Source organism: Nothobranchius furzeri, chromosome 2 (genome assembly GCF_043380555.1).
Source record: "Nothobranchius furzeri strain GRZ-AD chromosome 2, NfurGRZ-RIMD1, whole genome shotgun sequence".
NCBI classification, from domain to species: Eukaryota; Metazoa; Chordata; class Actinopteri; order Cyprinodontiformes; family Nothobranchiidae; genus Nothobranchius; species Nothobranchius furzeri.
In genome coordinates this window covers 13,463,503-13,482,413 of record NC_091742.1, presented here as the reverse complement: position 1 = coordinate 13,482,413, position 18,911 = coordinate 13,463,503, and the positions used below count along the sequence as shown (strand labels likewise).

Below are 18,911 nucleotides of genomic sequence, written 5' to 3'. Positions count from 1 at the left end.
AATTAGTGGCACTTGAGAGTGATGGAGCAAAATCCATGCTCTGGGGAATTGATGTATATATTTTCTGTGTGCGGTCCTCTTACTGGAGTGAATGGAAACTCTTACTTTGGATTTACTTTGAACGTTAGACGGATCTTGGAAGGTTGTCACATTTGTACTAACCCTGGCTTTCGGCCGTGATACGACGTAATATGCAGCTAATTGCCATCGGTATAGTCGATAGGTGTGTTTCCACTGATCATGGAGTGGCACCTTTTGGAAGCGTTGTGTTGCATCGCTCCACTAAGTCTAGTTTTATACATTTTCAGAACGCGTCAAACTCAGCAGCTCAGATCGGGCCAGAAAGGAAGTCAAACACCGGAGCATTGTAAAACATCCAGCTACTTTCAAAATAAAAGATGTGCAAATTTCCAGTTGCTTAACTAGTAAAAAGAAAATGCCATTAGACCAGTGGTTGCCACATCTACACAAGGGTACACTACACCACACATGAGCTGAAGGCGTTTTCTCTGCACCCTGACTGATTTAGCTTTTAAAGCATGTTTGTGTTATGTTGCGTTATGTTTTTTGACCCGCGACATGTAGAATCAGCACGGAGACAAAAGGTAGGTAAAATTATAGTATTTATTATGTTTGGTTGAGGTGAATGCGGAGATCCAGGCCTTTTGGAGGCTTCGATTGGTTCTGAGGGGAAAACAAGCATGAGTGTCTTGAAGTTAATTGAAAACAAGCAAGGGTTGAGGGGCTTACGGTTTCCAGGATGTTTTGGAGCTTCCGAGGAGGGCAATTCAGGTCTGGCTGAGCGGGGTGGTCGAGAGACAGAGACTGGGAGCTGAGCAAGGGAGTCTTGGAGTCCAGGTGTTTCCAGGCGGGCAGGTGAGCGGTGGAAAGCAGATGGTTAGGGTCAAGCGGCGTGGCTGAAAGGCAGGCGTCTGATCCGAGGAGTTTTGTAGAAAGATGTTCTTGGCAGACGAGAGGAACCCGGGTTGGTCGGGAGAATAGGGCGGATTAATATGAGAACAGCAAGGTACTGAGAACAAACAGAATTGTAGGCAGGCCAGAGCATTCACTAGAAACTACCCAAGACTGAGTAATCATCCGGCACTGGTGAGTTGTCACGCTGCTCCTTAAATCCCCTGACCACTGATGTAACGATCAGCAACAGCTGCTCTCCAGGACACGCCCACCTGCAAAAGAAAGACTCAGATCCAAACAGAGGTTAGCTCAGCACAGGCCATGACAGTTTGTAGAATAAAACCAATGATATCTGCAATTTCTACTCTGTGGGTCTGAAACTGAAAGGTTTGGGAACCACTGCCCTAGACACTTCTGTGGACAAGGTGAACAGAAAAAAGGTAACCCACAAACCTTTGGACATGCGCTCCCGTCTTTCTACTTGATTGTTATTGCGTGAACCGCCGAAATAACACGTGATTTAGCAAATCTCCGGTGATTTTAGTGACCTTGTGAGGCCAGTTACATGGAAAGCTTTTGCTGGCGATTCGCATCTGAAACACTCCTGATGCACTGCAGGGCTCGCTAGGAAAACTCATCTATTACGTTACACGCCACTTATTCATCCAGTGTAAAGCTCGGGTAGCAGTTTTTTGGTAGCGATCCAGAAAACCAACTGAATTTGCTAATTATACGCCGTAACTATGCCAAGTGTTAAGAACACAAGCTGAAAGCAACGTATTCCATAGGAAATGTGTTTGCCCAAAATGTGACTGATTTATTGCTTTAACAGCTGATACTACAGTTTTCCATGATCAACCATAGTGGATTTTAAGGTTAATGGCACACTACGCAGTTTTGCTTGCTTTTAGCACCCCCTAGTGTCCATTTAGTAGAACCAAAAGCAAAACTAATCTCCTCGCAGTGTATTTGTTTTTTTTTTCACCTTAATGTAACTAAAATGTCTCCTCAGCCTTCCTTAGTGTCTACAGGAGCAATTCATCACTAAATCAATCAAATAAGTTGTGTTCACAATAGGGCTGAATGATTAATTTGCGATGTGACAAAAGGAGATTTTCTAATCGCAAAGGCTGCAATTTGGCTGGCAGCGAGTGATTATCACAATGCTAATATACATGGAAAAACCCATAGAGATGCTAATGCTAATGTCGCAGATTACATTCTTACAAATTATTAATTAGGAACGTCCAAAATTATTACATTTGGAGTCTAATAAAAAGCAAAAACTGTCATCAATCAAAAAAGTACAGACAGATATTTTAGTAAAGCTAGAAAACCGTAAGAGGCCTTAACTCCATGGAGTTTGGCTAGCAGCTATGAACGTCACTGAACAACGGAAGCTCTGCATGGACAAGACGTCAAAAACTCTAAATACAAAAGGCTCAATAAACGGGACACACTTCTTTCCTGCAAATAAATTTTCACAGTTGATGCTAATACCTATGCTCCTTCAAGGGATGCTCCTGGCTGCAAAGGATTGCACCTTCAAATACAAAGTTTTGTCTTTACTTGTAAGTGTTTATGTAGACAAGTAAACTTGTTGATATGATATGTAGATAAATATGTAAACACATAAACTAGGTTATATTCAGTACAAGTTACATAGATTTTTAAATTTATTTTTTGCTCCCATTAGTTGAAAAATATGAGAAAAGCCCCTTGAGAAAATAATTGTGAATTGCAATATTGAAGAAAAAATAAATCGTAAATATTTTCTAGAATCGTTCAGCTCTAGTTCACAATCACTACAAATGATCTACAAATGCAGGAAATGTGCTGGAAGCAGACTGCAGCGCTGGTATGTCAGCTCAATTTTTAGGGTTTGAGTGACCTTTCGTTGACCTTGGAAAGGGTCATTTAAGCACATCCTGACTCAAGAAAATGATTTAAAAATAAGAAAAAGTTGCAAAGTGTGGCTTTAAGGTTGTCCAGTAAACTCCAGCTGGAACTCTTAACAAATTTGATTTCTTCAGCACCATCTTCAAAACACCCCTTTAAATCACTCATGTATGATATTAGACACAAAGAAGTGTAATATATTCAGCCTTACCCGTTATTTTATTTATGATCCATGAAAACATAAAAGACTTAACATGCTATGTAATGTAAGAACAACTCAAAACATCCATTAAATGGCAAAACGAACACAAGGACATAATGTTCTTGGAGGTTTTAAAAGCCAGAAATCATATTTTAATTCTTACAGAGGCACTATTAAATATAACATCTGCTGTGCTCCATGAAACTGTTGTTTTATTGTCCGACAGGAGCTTGTGCCAGCTCGAGTGTGTGGGAGAAACTAGCATCTGCTGTTATGTGTAGATGCAGAACTACTTAGAAACTCTTGCAAACAACTTATCAAGTGTATTTTGTGATTTAGTCATTTATGTAAAAGACTCCAAACCATTTTCTGTCACATCATTACTTTTTTATGTATTTTTCCTCCCAGTTTCACGTTTTAGTCACAAATGCTTTTAGGGGAAATGGTTCTTGTGAATATAAGCTCTTTGTTTTTATGCTTTTATTTTGGCGGTGGGTTCAGATGCTATGGAGAACTAGCCCTGCAGCCATTTAATTACTCTAGTGAAATGTTAACACGTTTCATTTGAAGTGACGGTAAATTTTAACGAGTCTGAGAACCAGCTCTGTTGCCGTGACGCCATGTCCACCTGCTCGACTCCATGAATGCATCCATAACGGCTAAAGCACGCTTTCACGCTTTTTATTTAGAGGGTGTTTTTAAATGGCGTCCCACTTTGTCCAGTCTTTTTGTGTCAGACTGAAGTGAAACGTCCTAACTAGAAATGGAAGTTGATGCTAGTTTATTGAGCCGGTGGGAATTTTAACACGTTTCCGTTTGAATGACCCGTAAACACCAGCTGTTTGGGGGAACTGCTGCAACTGTGTCCAAAGCAAACTGAGACAAAGTGGATTCTTCCGTCTGTTTAATTGTAGGCAGCCCAGCCATGCCAGAAACAGCTCAAATGGATTGATATAGCTCTAAAATAAGCATTTTACATGCACATTTAGCTATTATGCACAAATTTCCTCTAAAAGGAACATTTTGTGGACACGATGTGATTGCTTTGGGATTTCAGAAGCTTCTAAATCTCACAGTTCATGTCAAAACACATCATTTATTAAATATACGTTATATTTCATAAATATGATCATTTTACACTGTTTTTATCTAAATTTAAACACATTACATTTGTCCGGAAGGCTGATTATAACAGTTTTAACTCAAATCTTCTTTTTAGTATTTAACCATTAGTGTGTTTCTTTGTTATTTACTGGTTCAATAAAAAGACATAAGGCATGTTTTTTCTCTTTTATTGCTCAGTTTTGTGGCTTTTTATACTGTGAGTTCACACCCTGATGCAATTAGCAGACCTTCTGCTGCGTTTGTGTTTTTATTTTTCAGTTCTGCAATTTAATAGACAAGAAGCATATATATATATATATGTATATATATGTGTGTGTGTGTGTGTGTGTGTGTGCTTCTTGTCTTTATAGGGACTTTACGGACTTTTGAATTTTTATGCTCGCGATTGCCCCCTCAGGCCAAAAGCGTAACGGCAGCTTCAATAGTAAGCTCATGCACGAGGCGCGCATGCTGTACGTGCACACTCCTTAATTAAAATAACAGCTGAGACAGTCCCGTGTGTGTGTGTGTGTGTGTGTGTGTGTGTGTGTGTGTGTGTGGCCTGGAGGACAGAGGACAGGAGAACGCGCAGCTAATTAATAAAATAATTTGGTTCTGTACCTTTCTCTTCAGCACAGCCGACAAATGTTTATGATGGGTCAGTCCTCCTGCATGCTCTGATCATGCCCTTCCCTTACTTGAAAAATTGTTCCAAAATGAAAGTTGAACCCACATCTTTTTTATCCGTGAATTCAATGTCGTTCGGCGAGTCTCAAATAAAAATGTGGGCATCTGACTGTAAAAAAATACCAATAATGTAAAAAAGAAACTCTAAATGAACTATGTTCACATCCAGAATCGAACCCAGGCCTTCTGCATGAGAGTCAGACATCTTACAAGGTGAGCTACACTATAGTAACGTTAACAGTATCTGTAACTTTTATATCCTTGATGACACCCGAAACAACGTCACACCAAAGAATGGTTCGAAGCGAAAATGGCTATTTTGTTGCTAATTTGCAGGAAATATCTAGAAGAAAGTTCTACAGAAAGTAGCTAAAGGTTGGTTTATGCTTGACGCGTCTGCGAGGTCCGCACTGCTCCACACGGAAAAGCTGCGTCATTTTAACAACCACGCCCCTCCACCGGAAATTGTCTAACCACGCGGACGATCGGACGCGGAAAAACATGGCGGACTGGCAAGAACTAGTATGGCAGAGGTTCGTAAATACAGACATTTGTATGATTCAGCTCTCAGAGATCACCGTGATCAACATGTTGTTAATAATTCTTGGAGAGAAATAGCTCACACTGTCGGAAAAGACGAGGACGCTGTTAAAAATGCTGGAATGCCATGTTGTAAACATCAGTAATTTTTACTTCTACTATGGTGTAGTGTTGGGAGAATATTGGCTCACCGCAGAGACAAGCCGCATGAACCATAAACGCTGCGAGTTGTGAAGCGCGTTCCATCCGCGAGCCGCATCACCAAGTGGAAAGTAAATGCATCAAGCATAAACCAAGCTTAAGGGTCCTCAGAAATGGAGCTAGGTTTGTCACTATGCGTTAGGAACAGCGACAAAGTCGCTGACTTGGCACTACCTCTCCCTCTGCTGCTAAATCTACGGACAGCAAATGCTACGGGCTATGCCTGAGCGTAAACGCGCATGAAGCAGCCTGCTCGGCCCGAGTAACTCTCTTTTTCTGTGATTTTACAGAAAAACAGGCAATCACAGTAAAAATGCCAGGGCTCATTCTACAGGACCAGGGCATTGCAGGAGAATGTATGAAGAAGACATTTATTATTTCTATACATGTTTTGGCTGTCAAACTTCCATAATGTCCCTTTAAACAAAACAATAAATATGTTCAGTAAAATGAGTTTAAGTGGACCTAAATGACAATAAGCGTCATGAGTTTGTGATATTTCTCTGCTGAGAGTGTGAACCATGGCAGGACAGCTGTTAGTGTGTGGATGCTGGTTTGAGCTTCAGAGGGAAGAGAAGACTCTCCTTTGATCCTCAGCTGATCAAAACTGAGAGTTGACATGCTGCAACAACCCCCCCCCCATCTCTATCACACACACACACACACACACACACACACACACACACACACACACACACACACACACACACACACACACACACACACACACACACACACACACACAAACACACACACACACACACACACACAGCACCCTGTCCTCACAGATAACAGTGACTTTTTGTTGGGTGCTTGAAAGACTACTATCAGGCTATCCTAAAAGACCCCCCCAACCAAACACACACACACTTGGTGGCTTTCGCTCCGTTCTAATTGCTGCAACGTGACACTGCTTCCCACATCATGAGAAGGAGGAGAGACATACTCGCAGAGAAAAGATGGAGGGTGAGACGGGTGGTGTGAGACGTGAGTCCATGTTTGACCTAAATCTAATTAATGAAAATGTCCAGTTCAGTGTTTTCTGATGATGGTCCTCTTATACACGTGCATTAAGCATCTTTCCATTTTATTCAATTCACTTCAATTCAATTCAAAAATACTTTATTAATCCCAGAGTGAAATTGATTGTTGTTGTAGCTCAGAATAATAATAATAATCAAGTCATCAAAGCGTTATTGTATATTACAATGGCTGTTGGCAGGAAGGATCTCCAGTAGCGGTCAGTGTTGCAGCGAAAATGAAGAAGCCTCTGACTGAAGACACTCTTCCGTTGTTGGACAGCCTTGTGAAGAGAATGCTCAGGGTTGTCCATAATTTTCTTGATTCTCTGGAGAATCCTTCTTTGCATTATCTCCTCCAGTGGTTCCACAGTCGTCCCCAGAACAGAACCAGCCTTTTTTATTAGGCTGTTGAGCCTTTTTAGGTCCCTGCTTCTGATGCTGCTACCCCAACAGAAGATGGCTGAAAAGATTACACTCTCAACAACAGACTTGTAGAAGATCTGCAGCATCTTGCTACAGACATTGAAGGACCTAAGCATCCTCAAGGAGTGCAGTCTGCTGTTTCCCTTCTTGTAAACGGCTTCGCTGTTCTTTCTCCAGTCCAGTCTGTTGTCCAGGTAAACTCCAAGGTATTTGTATTCCTCAACCACCTCCACTTCTTCTCCCAGGATGGAAACAGTGTTTAACTCCACTCTGTTTCTTCTGAAGTCTAAAATCATCTCCTTTGTATTGTTAACGTTCAAGGTCAGATGATTGTTTCCACACCATGCCACAAAGCGCTCCACCAACTCTGTACTCAGCTTCCTGTCCATCTCTGATACACCCGACAACTGCAGAGTCATCTGAGTATTTCTGTAGATGACAGGTCTCTGATTTGTACTGGAAGTCTGAGGTGTACAGGGTGAAAAGGAATGGTGAGAGTACAGTCCCCTGTGGTGCTCCTATGTTACTGATCGCCTGGTTTGATGTGCATTTCTTCAGCCTCACAAACTGTGGTCTGTTTGTCAGGTAGTCTTTAATCCAGGCGATAGTTGAGGCCCCCACCTGTGTCTTCTGGAGTTTCTGGCAAAGTACATCAGGCTGGATTGTGTTAAATGCACTGGAGAAATCAAAGAACATGACCCTCGCTGCCTGCTTTGTCCAGATGACAGTGGATTGGTTGAAACAGCTGGATGATGGCATCTTCAACTCCAACTCCATGGCGATAAGCAAACTGCAGCGGGTCCTGATATGTCCTAGTTTGTTTATTCAGGGGGACCAACAGGAGTCTCTCCAGGATCTTCATGATGTGGGATGTCAGGGCAACCGGTCTGTAGTCGTCATTGACTGATGGGTGAATTTTCTTTGGAACTGGAACAAGGCAGGATGTCTTCCACAGGACTGGAACCTTCTCCTGGGCCAGACTGAGGTTGAAGAGGTGCTGCAGAATCCCACAGAGCTGCTCTGCACAGGCCTTCAGTACCCTGGGGTTGACACCATCTGGACCTGCAGCCTTGTTGCTGTTCAGTCTCTCCAGCTGCCTCTTCACCTGACTTCTAGAGACAGATAGGTGGGAGGGGGAGGTAAATGGGGCAGCAGCATCTCCTGACTTGGTTGAAGACAGATTTATAGAACCAGAAGAGTCCATGACTGCGTTAGAGGACAAAAGAGCTGGCGTGTGACAGGAAAATGTAGGATCAGCGGAGGATGGGATGTCTAATTGGCTGGGGAGAGGCGAGGAGGATGCTGGGTTTGTTCCTGAACTGAACCTATTGAAGAACTTGTTCAGTTCATTGGCTGTGTCCAGGCTGCCGTCTGTGCAATCCTTCATCTGCCTGAAGCCTGTGATCTTCTTCATCCCTGACCAGACTTCTCTGATATAGTTCCTCTGTAGTTTGTTTTCCAGCTTCTTCCTGTATACCTCCTTACTGTCTCTGATCTTGATCTTCAGTTGCTTCTGTATACTCCTCAATAATTCCCTGTCTCCCTCCTTGAAGGCTTTTTTTCTCATTTAGCAGATTCTTTAGTTCACTGGTGATCCAGGGTTTGTTATTAGTGAAGCATCTCACTGTTCTGGTGGGTATGATGTTGTCCACACAGACGTTCATATAGTCAGTGACACATCCAGTCATGGCATTTATGTCCTCTTCATATCCTTGGCAAAGAGTCATCCAATGTGTGGTCTCTAAACAACCCTGCAGGGCTTCTTCAGCATCCTGTGACCATTTTATCACAGTTCTTCTTTTCACAGGTTGCCTCTGAACAAGTAGTTTGTATTCTGAGCAGAGACAAACAAGATTGTGATCTGATTGTCCCAGAGGAGGTCTTGTTTTGGACCTGTATGCATTATTTACATTAGCATAGCACAAATCCAATGTGTTGTTCTCTGGTGGAGCAGCTGACAAACTGTTGAAATGTTGGGAGTGTAGCAGAGAGCAAGGCATGATTAAAATCACCAGATATAGCCATAAATGCATTGGGGTGCTGGGTTTGTAGCTTAGCGACAACCGAACTGATGGCATCACATGCATTTTCAGCAATGGCTGAAGGTGGAATATAAATGGTTGCCAAGACAACACTGATGAACTCTCTTGGCAAATAATATGGGCGACAACTTACTGCCAAGAGTTCAACATCTGGGCTGCAGAGACGACATTTCACTGAAACATGACCTGGATGGCACCATCTGTTGTTGACAAGCTCCACGTCCTTTTCTTTTCCCGCACCTCTTCAGATCTCTGTCTGCTTGTACAGTTAGAAATCCTGGCAGAGAGACGCTGGAATCGGGGATATGGTCCTGCAGCCACGTCTCAGTGAAGCACATAACACTGCACTGCCAAAACTCTGGCTGAGTCCCTGAAAGGGCTTGGAGTTCCTCCATCTTGTTGGCCAGTTTTCTCACATTGCCCATTATGATCAATGGAAGAGATAGTTTGAATTTCCTCTTTCTCTGTCTCCGTTTTGCTCCCGCTCTGCGCCCACGCTTCTTGTGTTTTAACTCATTTGGGATTTGTGGCTTCAGTTGAGGTATTACTTCAGCCTTTCAAATGTTAATCAGCTGCTCCCGATTGTAATCCAGCTTGTTGCCATGGTTACACATCATATTAAATGCTCAAATAATGAAAAAAGTGAAAAAATAGCAGTAAAAATCCTCCAGGCTTCACAGCACCAGAAACAGAAAAGTAAAATGCCCAAAACCAATAACAAAGCCTTTTGTTAGTTGTGAACCAAAAGCATCTTAAGTTGAGAATGTTCTAACTCATGCAGCCGCTCTCTAGCCTGGCAAGCTGGCAACGCTCCACTGACGGCCCTCGGCCATGGGGCAGGTTCTACTATTGTCTTTCAAACGATCTCCGCATGCTACTGGACAATGAACAGCGTGACGCACTTTCCGCAACGGATGTCGGTCAGAGAGGCATTCCGCTGTTGAAGAAGGCGAAAATACGTCCTTTTTCTAAATAAAGGACTTAAATACATTTCTCTTCTCCTGATTGAAATACAATCCACATCTAAATCATCCAAATCTGATGTAAAAGCGGTCCCAAACGACCTGTATCCATCTTGTTCCTCTCCGTCACATTATACCGCCCACTAGACGAATAGAGGGCCCTGACTGGCCCACAAATCCAATAGAGCGCTGTGATTGGCCCTCCAGAATGCTGCTAGGGGCTGTGGACGTGCCAACGGAGCGTTCTTAGAGTTTGGTCTATTTCACTAGGCTAGCGATTCTTAGCTACCACCTTATTCACTTAGCTATGAACCACACTTAGCTATAGCTATGTTTGTGTTTCATTATATTCATCAGCATTGGCGGACATCTTGAACTGGTTAGACTTCAAAAGGGAGTTGCTGACGTATGTCCGATGACTTTATTCTGAAAGAATCTCTGCTCATTAAATGAAATTTGTGAGTCTGGCCATGTCTTTAAAACATCTGCAACAGAGCCTTATTATTGTGTGATTTGATTAATTATTAAATGGATACTTTACCATTTGTATGTTGGTTTTTAGTCTGAAAACTTTATCACAAAAGCAGCGTGACTCTCCCATACTCCAGTCAGAGTTGACAAAGCTCCTCGGATGAGAAGTGAAACATCTTAAAGACACCAAAGAAGTCCAGTTGCCTTCATTCGAACCCCTTTGGATTTACAAAAAAACGATAGATCATAAGTTAGGACATTTGCATTCGTGTAGAAATGAGAGATGGAAAAGTCACAAAAGCAAGCCCTCGCTCTCTAGTCATGAATTGGACTTTTGGAGACATCCATCCATCCATTTTCATCCTCTTATCCGGAGTTGAGTAGCGGGGGTTGTAGCCTAAGTTGAGAGGCCCAGACTTCCCTCTCCCCAGCCACTTGGGCCAGCTCCTCCGGGGGAATCCCATTGCGTCCCCCCCCCCCCCCCCCCCCCCTCGGTTGGATGTGCCCGGAAAACCTCACCAGGGAGGTATCCTGACCAGATGCCCGAGCCACCTCAACTGGCTCCTCTCGATGTGGAGGAGCAGCGAATCTACTCCGAGCCCCTCCTGGATGACAGAGCTTCTCACCCTATCTCTAAGGAAGAGCCCAGCAACTCTGCGGAGAATACTCATTTCAGCCGCTTGTATCCGCAATCTTGTTCTTTTGGTCACGACCCAAAGCTCATGACCATAGGTGAGGGTAGGAATGTAGATCGACCGATAAAACGAGAGCTTCACTTTCTGACTCAGCTCTCTCTTCACCACGGCAGACCAGTGCAATGCCCACATCACTGCAGATGCAGCACCAGTCCGCCTGTCGATCTCACGCTTCATCTTTCCCTCACTCGTGTACATGACCCAGAGATTCTTAAACTCCTCCACTTGGAGCAGGACCTCATCCCTGACCCGGAGAAGGCATTCTACCCTTTTCCGAATTGTTGGAGAAAAACAAACTTTTATCTGTGAAGTTGCTGCAGAAGATGTCATAAACATTTTAGTACGAATGTCTTCTAATCTTTTGTCTGCATTTTCCAGGTCTTCCAGATTGCCTACGTGATAATAAAGGCTGCCAACTCACCACGTCCAGGTATGGATTTTATTCATATGTGGCATTTTTATGTGTTCAAAACGACCACTTGATGGTTAAAGTACATTGAGTAAATTAGCTGATTACACTGTTAAAGCAAACCATCTTCCCATTGGACAGGGCTGATCAGCAGTAATATGCTTCTGCAGGGGATTTTTTTATCATCTTGTCTGTTGCCATAAATCCACATTTGTCTTGTATCTCTCATTTTTTCGGGTCACAACAATCACAGCACTAGGGTCTAAACTGGGCGTGGCACAAATGCTGAGGGTTCATCTGTTGGTGGATCATAAATCCATCACCCCGCTTCTCCCCCAGCTTCACTGGCTGCCAGTCAGCTTCAGGGTTCATTTCAAGATCCTGGTTCTGGTCTATAGGGCCTTACATGGACAAGCACCACCATACCTTGGTGATCTTCTCAGTCCCTACACCCCCAGCAGGTCCCCTGAGGTCCAGTGACCAAAGCCTACTGGTTGTGCAGCACCAGGCTAAAGGTCAAAGGTGACAGATCATCTGCTGCTGTGGCCCCCAGACTCTGAACTCTCTCCCCCTGAGCCTGAGATCAGTGGACTCAGTGGTCTCCTTTAAAAAGCAGCTGAAAACTCACCTGTTCAAGCTGGTTTTGGTGTGACCTTCATCACCCTCTCCTTGTTCTGCTCTCCCTACCTATTCCACCTTCCTTAGGATCCACTGATTTCCCTCTTTCCTATTCACTCTTTCTCTTTCTTTACATTTTTAATCACAGTTGTCTATTTTTTGCTCATTTAAAATATGTTTTTAATCATTTTCTAAATTATTTTTTATATTTTAACATTTTTTTGTTTTTGTGAAGCGTCTCGTGACTTTTATCTTGAGAGGCGCTATAGAAAAGATCTTTTCTTCTTCTTCTTTCGTGCCACTTCGAATGTGGTTGCCATGATTTGATGCATATTGATGTTGTGATGATTACTTAATTTAATGCAGTTGGGCCTCTTTTACATAATTATTCCAACATTTGAACTTTGACTGAATCGCTCTTCCTGTTTTTTATGTGTAATAGAAAAGTTTTGGAACTTGTTTGGTGTATGCATCTAAAATATATTAAATTAAATATTCAGTCATTTTCTGTGTATTAAACAGTGACTCAAACAGCGGTTTAGGTCATCTATTATTATTTCTATTGATCTTTTGTCAAGTTGTGTCACAAATTTGACGCATGGTTTTGTCCACAGGTAATTGGATCTTGGAGCGTTCAATAGACGGAGTGACTTTTGACCCATGGCAGTACTACGCCATCACAGACACCGAGTGCCTGACAAGGTTCAACATCAACCCGCGGACCGGACCGCCATCCTACACCAGAGATGATGAAGTCATCTGCACGTCTTTTTACTCTAAGATTCACCCGCTGGAAAACGGAGAGGTAACTCATCAAGTTCATCTGTCCCACGTACATTATCAGTGGCCAATCATGTGGGATTGTAAAAATGTTTTGCAGAAAACACTTAAAATGGTTAAGAAATCTCTTGAGAATGTTTAGTGTTCAGTTATTTGGAAGGACTCAAAATAGTTTTTCAGTCATTTTACAGCACAGTAACACGACAAAGATTGTGTAACGCGAAAACACACCTGGTGTGAATCCAGCTAGTGAGGAACAAGAATGAGTTATGTCTCCTTTAATGAGGACATGTCATGCAAAACTCATCTTTTGCATCTGTTTGTGCTGCCGCGTGGGTCTCTGCTGCCTCTATAAACACTCTCAAGTGTGGAAAAAATGTTGCGCCTGAAACAAGTTGTTTCAAAAAGTCCCCGTTTGTGATGTCACAAATGGGGAAATTAGCACCACCTCTCAAGTGCAAGATAGTGCTGCTGTTGGAAGAGCCCCTCCCCGATATCTGAGCTTCTCCACTTATAACAGCCAGTTAGGGAGTGGATGGGTGTGGTCAGCAGCAGCTTGTCCTTAAAACCCTGAAATGGCTAATTCCGGAAGGTAATGAAAGTGTCAAGGAAAAAACTTCTATGTAAGAGGGATTTAGTGTAAAGAACTTCACAAACATGTTTCGTATCGACAATAAGACTATTATGGCTTAAGGAAAAAGTCGTAGTAGGGATTAAAGGGAAGGTTCTTTCATTGGGTTCAACATTTTATGGCAAGAAATGTTTTACATCTTGAAAATGTCATCATTTGCATTAGACACCATTGAAACAAGCTGAACAAAGAGGCTAAAAAATGATCACGATCTGTTAGAGGTGTGAATCTTCACTTGTCTCCCTATTCGATTACGATTATTGGGTCAACGATTCAATTCGATTCGATATCCCGATGCATCACGATTATTTCATATTAATTTGTTTTCATTGATAAATAGAAGATGTTAGATGATTGCTTTTTATTTATTTATTTTTTATCAAAAACATAATTGACACAACTTGCAATCCATCAAAAGCTCTCCATTCTCAACAGGTTAGGACAAAACATTTTAAACTTTTAAGAAGATTTAACAAAGTAAAAACATCTGTTTCCTCGTTCAACACCACACACCTCAGGCTGAGAAAAACACGCTTTGCAAAAACACAAAATCTGAAAAAATACTGAAAACCTACAGGACACATAATGTAATAATAAAATCCATAATGGGTTCATATATGAGTGTTTAATGTCTCTGAGCAGCTCTAGAGTCAGATGTTTATGCCACAGTTGAAGGGTGTCAGAAATAACACCAAATGAAATGTTTGACTTAGTTTGTTTATTTTATTTGAACTCAGTGGTTCGTTTCTGAAATGTTGGAGAATGAATCAAGTTCTGTTTGATGCCGAAAATAATAAAACACAAAACAAATTCTACACTTCCAATAATATTTAAGATGTGTGTTTTATTCTTTCTGATAATAACACCAGCAGAAGGCTGTGGGCTGGATTAGGATTAAGTTACCCAGCTGATGGATCTCCTTCACTAACCAGCTAACCACAAACCTTTCCACTAACCTGTCCAGTGGGACCCTCACCCTTTAACCCTCATGTCCATGCTGTCTCTGGAGGAGCAGATAGGAGACAAGTCTCCTGTAACTTAAAATGGACCAAAGCTTCCTCCCAGTTTCTCTTTAAGCTGAATTTAACATCAGTTTATCATCATGAAACAAAAGAATATAGTGAAACAAGAACTTCTATCTTCTATATCTCTCTCCTTTTAACTTCTCCGTGTCCCTAAATAAAAGAGACAGACGATCACGTTGCAGCCGCCGTCACTGACCCCGCCCCCTCCCCAAGACCGGATCTCCCAGCATCACAACACTCGGTCTGACTGAGCGCTTCCAGGAGAAATAATAATGAAGTTATGAAAATAATAATGCGTGTTTGGAGGAGCGTCCTCCGATTCGACCCACCCCCCTCTCACACACACACACGCACATCGAGCAAGCAGAGCGCGCTGCGCGACAACCCGCTCAATTAACATAATTCACTGCCCAAATCCAACAGAACCGGTCGGACTGATTCGGTTCCGGTTCGGTCTTAGGTTACAACTCCAGCACTCAGCCCTGCAGTACCACATAAAGGCGGAACAATACTCTGTAAATGTGGAGGACACTCACTCTGACAGGTTTGGATGCTGCGCTGGTGCCGCCGTTAAAAAAACAAAACTACATTCCACTATAATCGATGATGGTGTACTCTTCTACGATGCAGAATCGTTTATGTCCACATCCCGATGCATCGATTATTTGATTATTTTCCTCAGCTCTACGATCTGTAGAGTTTTGCATTAAAAACAGGCAGAATCCTCTATGAAGCATGACTGCATGGAGTCAAAGTCAAGTTGCTTCTGCAAAGAACAAGCATGCAAAAGAAACAACGCTGAAGCAGTATGAATATGATGAATCCTCTCATCTTTTTATTGTCACGTCTCAATGAAAGTGAGATGGATGTTGTGCGGTCTTGATCCGATGAAAGATAATTTGACATTCCAGGTCTTAAATGCTCCTCCAGGTCTAAACCCAACATCCATACCATAGCTAAGTTGTGCAAACGCATCCCAGACTAGACATTTGCACATCTAAAAATGTGTTTTTCTACTGAACAAATGTGTGCTGCAGAAACCTTTGCAGCAGCGTGTTCCATTCAGACACAGCCAGATGATGACATCCCTGCAGTCCAGATCTGTCTTCTACAGAGAAGGTTTTCCTTCTTATGAAAGGAGAATTTCTCCAAAGAAGACCCTGATCTGATGATCAAATAAATCCCTGTGCGGATGAGAAAACATTTAGCTTCCAGAGCTACGGCAGCTGGTCTAAAGTCAAAGAAAAGGTGATGCAATGGAAAATACAAACCCAGCAAAAGAGTTAAAAGATGAACGTTTTACGTGACTTATTCCTGTAGCATCATGTAGAGTTTACATTACTTACACTTTTTTTTTCAGCTTGTTTACATTTAAAGTCACTGCCTCTTTGTTGAGTTTCACCAACAGTTCAGATAAAGAATGCTCTGCAGGCAGATCTTACGAGGCTGCCAGGGTTGAGTAGAAACATTATACGGTCTGAGCATGAGTATTCAGGATTTGTGGCTAATTGGATGAAAAATGAGGTGAACGTGAGGAGGAGTGATGGTCAAGTGATTGGTGAATGGGTGCAGCTAGTTTATAAAATACATTTTAATTAATGACAGCAAGTTTTGTGGTGTTGAGCACAGGCTCCTGCTGTGTGGACGCCAGTGTTTACTGTTGTGTTGCTTTGATCATCTTTGTTTGATTGCATCCAGCGTGAACGGAGGAGCAAACCAGCTGTAACTGGCATCAATAAAAAAGGACACACACACACACACACACACACAAACACACATGCGGCTAAACCACGCTGATGGTACATTTTCATCTCCCACAAGCAATTGTAATTGTTGATGCACTTCTCTCTCTCTCTCTCTCTGTGTGTGTGTGTGTGTGTGTGTGTGTGTGTGTGTGTGTGTGTGTGTGTGTACTAGCAACGAGTGGGTGTGTGCTTGCACACGTGTACGGTGTATTCGAACTGTTCATGCTTGTGTCCTGCGGGGGAGTGTTAGACGGGGTGTGAGCTGGGAGATGTCAAGAGCTGCAAGTAACGACAGAGGTGTCTGAATGTATCTGGTGTGTGTGTGTGTATGTGTGTGTGTGATGGGTGGTGGGGTGACATTGCGAGTGTGTCTGCGATGCAGTGACACATCGCCTACGACTCATTATGGTTTCACTGTGATCAGACGGCTAGGGAGCTGTCAACCACACACACACACACACACACACACACACACACACACACACACACACACACACACACACACACACACACACACACACACACACACACACGGCCCTCTGTGAGACTTATACAGATGCCAAATATTGCTTTTGGCCATATCAGTGAGACAGACAGATGGACAGTCAGACAGACAGGCGATCAGAACCTTCTATACTTTTAATGTGGCTTCTTGCTAATTATGGGTGGTGTGTGGTATCAACTGTAGCTTCGTTTCCTTCTGATCTGCTTCAAATGTAGGTCAGTTCTGGAATTGTATCATTTTAGTTAGATCTGATTTTAAAGCTGTTTGTGTTTGCATCAGATACAGTTCTTAGATTCACGTGGAGACCTTTGGAACTACTGGAACGAGTCTGTAGTTATAAACGTCAGTCCAGTACACTTCCAGTTGCTCAGATATATCACAGTTATCTTGGGTAATGTTGAAGTTGTTGTTATTTAAAATGTTATTCATCAAGGGTTCAAATCTAGGGTTCACATTTAGGAAGACCGTAAGAACTAGTTTCCAAATTCTTATTTTTAATTGATCCATCCCACGGAGAAAATATTTATATCGTATTGCTAAAAAGCAGAGAAGAGCTGCCACGGGAGCCCAGATGTCAGAGCAAGGGCCGTTGTAAACCAAAAATTTTTTTTTTCATGAAGGTTGATTGTAAAAAGAATGTAAAAATGATGCTGGAGCACCTCAGCATACATGCCTTTTGTAAGGAAGAGAAGGTGCCAACTCACAAAGCAAAATGTGACAAAATTATTAATACCAATAATCTTTAGCTAGCATTTTATATGTCATCATTGTTGTCATCTTCCTCCGCTTATCCAGGTCCGGGTCGCGGGGGCAGCATCTCAACTAGGGAGCTCCAGACCGTCCTCTCCCCGGCCACCTCCACCAGCTCCTCCGGCAGGACCCCAAGGCATTCCCGGACCAGATTGGAGATGTAACCTCTCCAACTTGTCCTGGGTCGACCGGGGGGCCTCCTGCCGGCAGGACATGCCCGAAATACCTCCCGAGGGAGGCGTCCAGGAGGCATCCTGACCAGATGCCCAAACCACCTCAACTGGCTCCTTTCGATCTGGAGGAGCAGCGGTTCTACTCCGAGTCCCTCCCGAATGTCCAAGCTCCTCACCCTATCTCTAAGGCTGAGCCCGGCCACCCTACGGAGGAAACTCATTTCGGCCGCTTGTATTCGCAATCTCTTTCTTTTGGTCATTACCCAAAGCTCATGACCATAGGTGAGGATTGGGACGTAGATCGACCGGTAAATCGAGAGCCTGGCTTTCTGGCTCAGCTCCCTCTTCACCACAATAGATTGGCTCAGCGTCCACATCACTGCAGATGCCGAACCAATCCGCCTGTCGATCTCCTGGTCCCTCCTACCCTCGCTCGTGAACAAGACCCCAAGATACTTGAACTTGACTTAAACTTAAACACTTGAGGTAGGACCTCTCCCCCGACCCGGAGTTGGCAAGCCACACTTTTCAGGTCGAGAACCATGGTCTCAGATTTGGAGGTGCTGATCCTCATCCCAGCCGCTTCACACTCGGCCGCGAACCTACCCAGCAAGAGCTGTAGGTCAGAGCTGGATGAAGCTAGGAGGACCACATCATCCGTAAAAAGCAGAGACGAGATTCTCCTGCCACCAAACTTGGCACACTCCACACCACGGCTGCACCTAGAAATTCTGTCCATAAAGGTAATGAACAGAACCGGTGACAAAGGGCAGCCCTGGCGGAATCCAACCCTCACTGGGAACAGGTCCAACTTACTACCGGCTATGCGGACCAAACTCACGCTCCTCTGGTAAAGGGACTGAATGGCCCTTAACAGAAAGCCACCCACCCCATACTCCTGGAGCATCCCCCACAGGGTGTCCCTGGGGACACGGTAATAAGCCTTCTCCAAATCCACAAAACACATGTGGATTGGTTGGGCTAACTCCCATGCCCCCTCCATCACCCTTGCAAGGGTATAGAGCTGGTCCACAGTTCCACGGCCAGGACGAAAACCACATTGCTCATTCTCAATCTGAGATTCAACTATCGATCGGACCCTCCTCTCCAGT

General features: G+C 43.3%; 1 protein-coding gene across 6 annotated transcripts in view; it reads left to right on the top strand.

Moving 5' to 3' along the window:
• Positions 1-18,911, top strand: part of lama2 (laminin, alpha 2) — a 246,629-nt gene that overhangs the window by 64,301 nt on the left and 163,417 nt on the right. For all 6 annotated transcript variants that reach the window (XM_070544166.1, XM_070544163.1, XM_070544160.1 and 3 more), the window contains exons 4-5: positions 11,542-11,593; positions 12,805-12,995. In XM_070544166.1, coding sequence (XP_070400267.1) covers positions 11,542-11,593; positions 12,805-12,995 — 243 coding nt within the window. The remainder of the gene's footprint in view (positions 1-11,541; positions 11,594-12,804; positions 12,996-18,911) is intronic.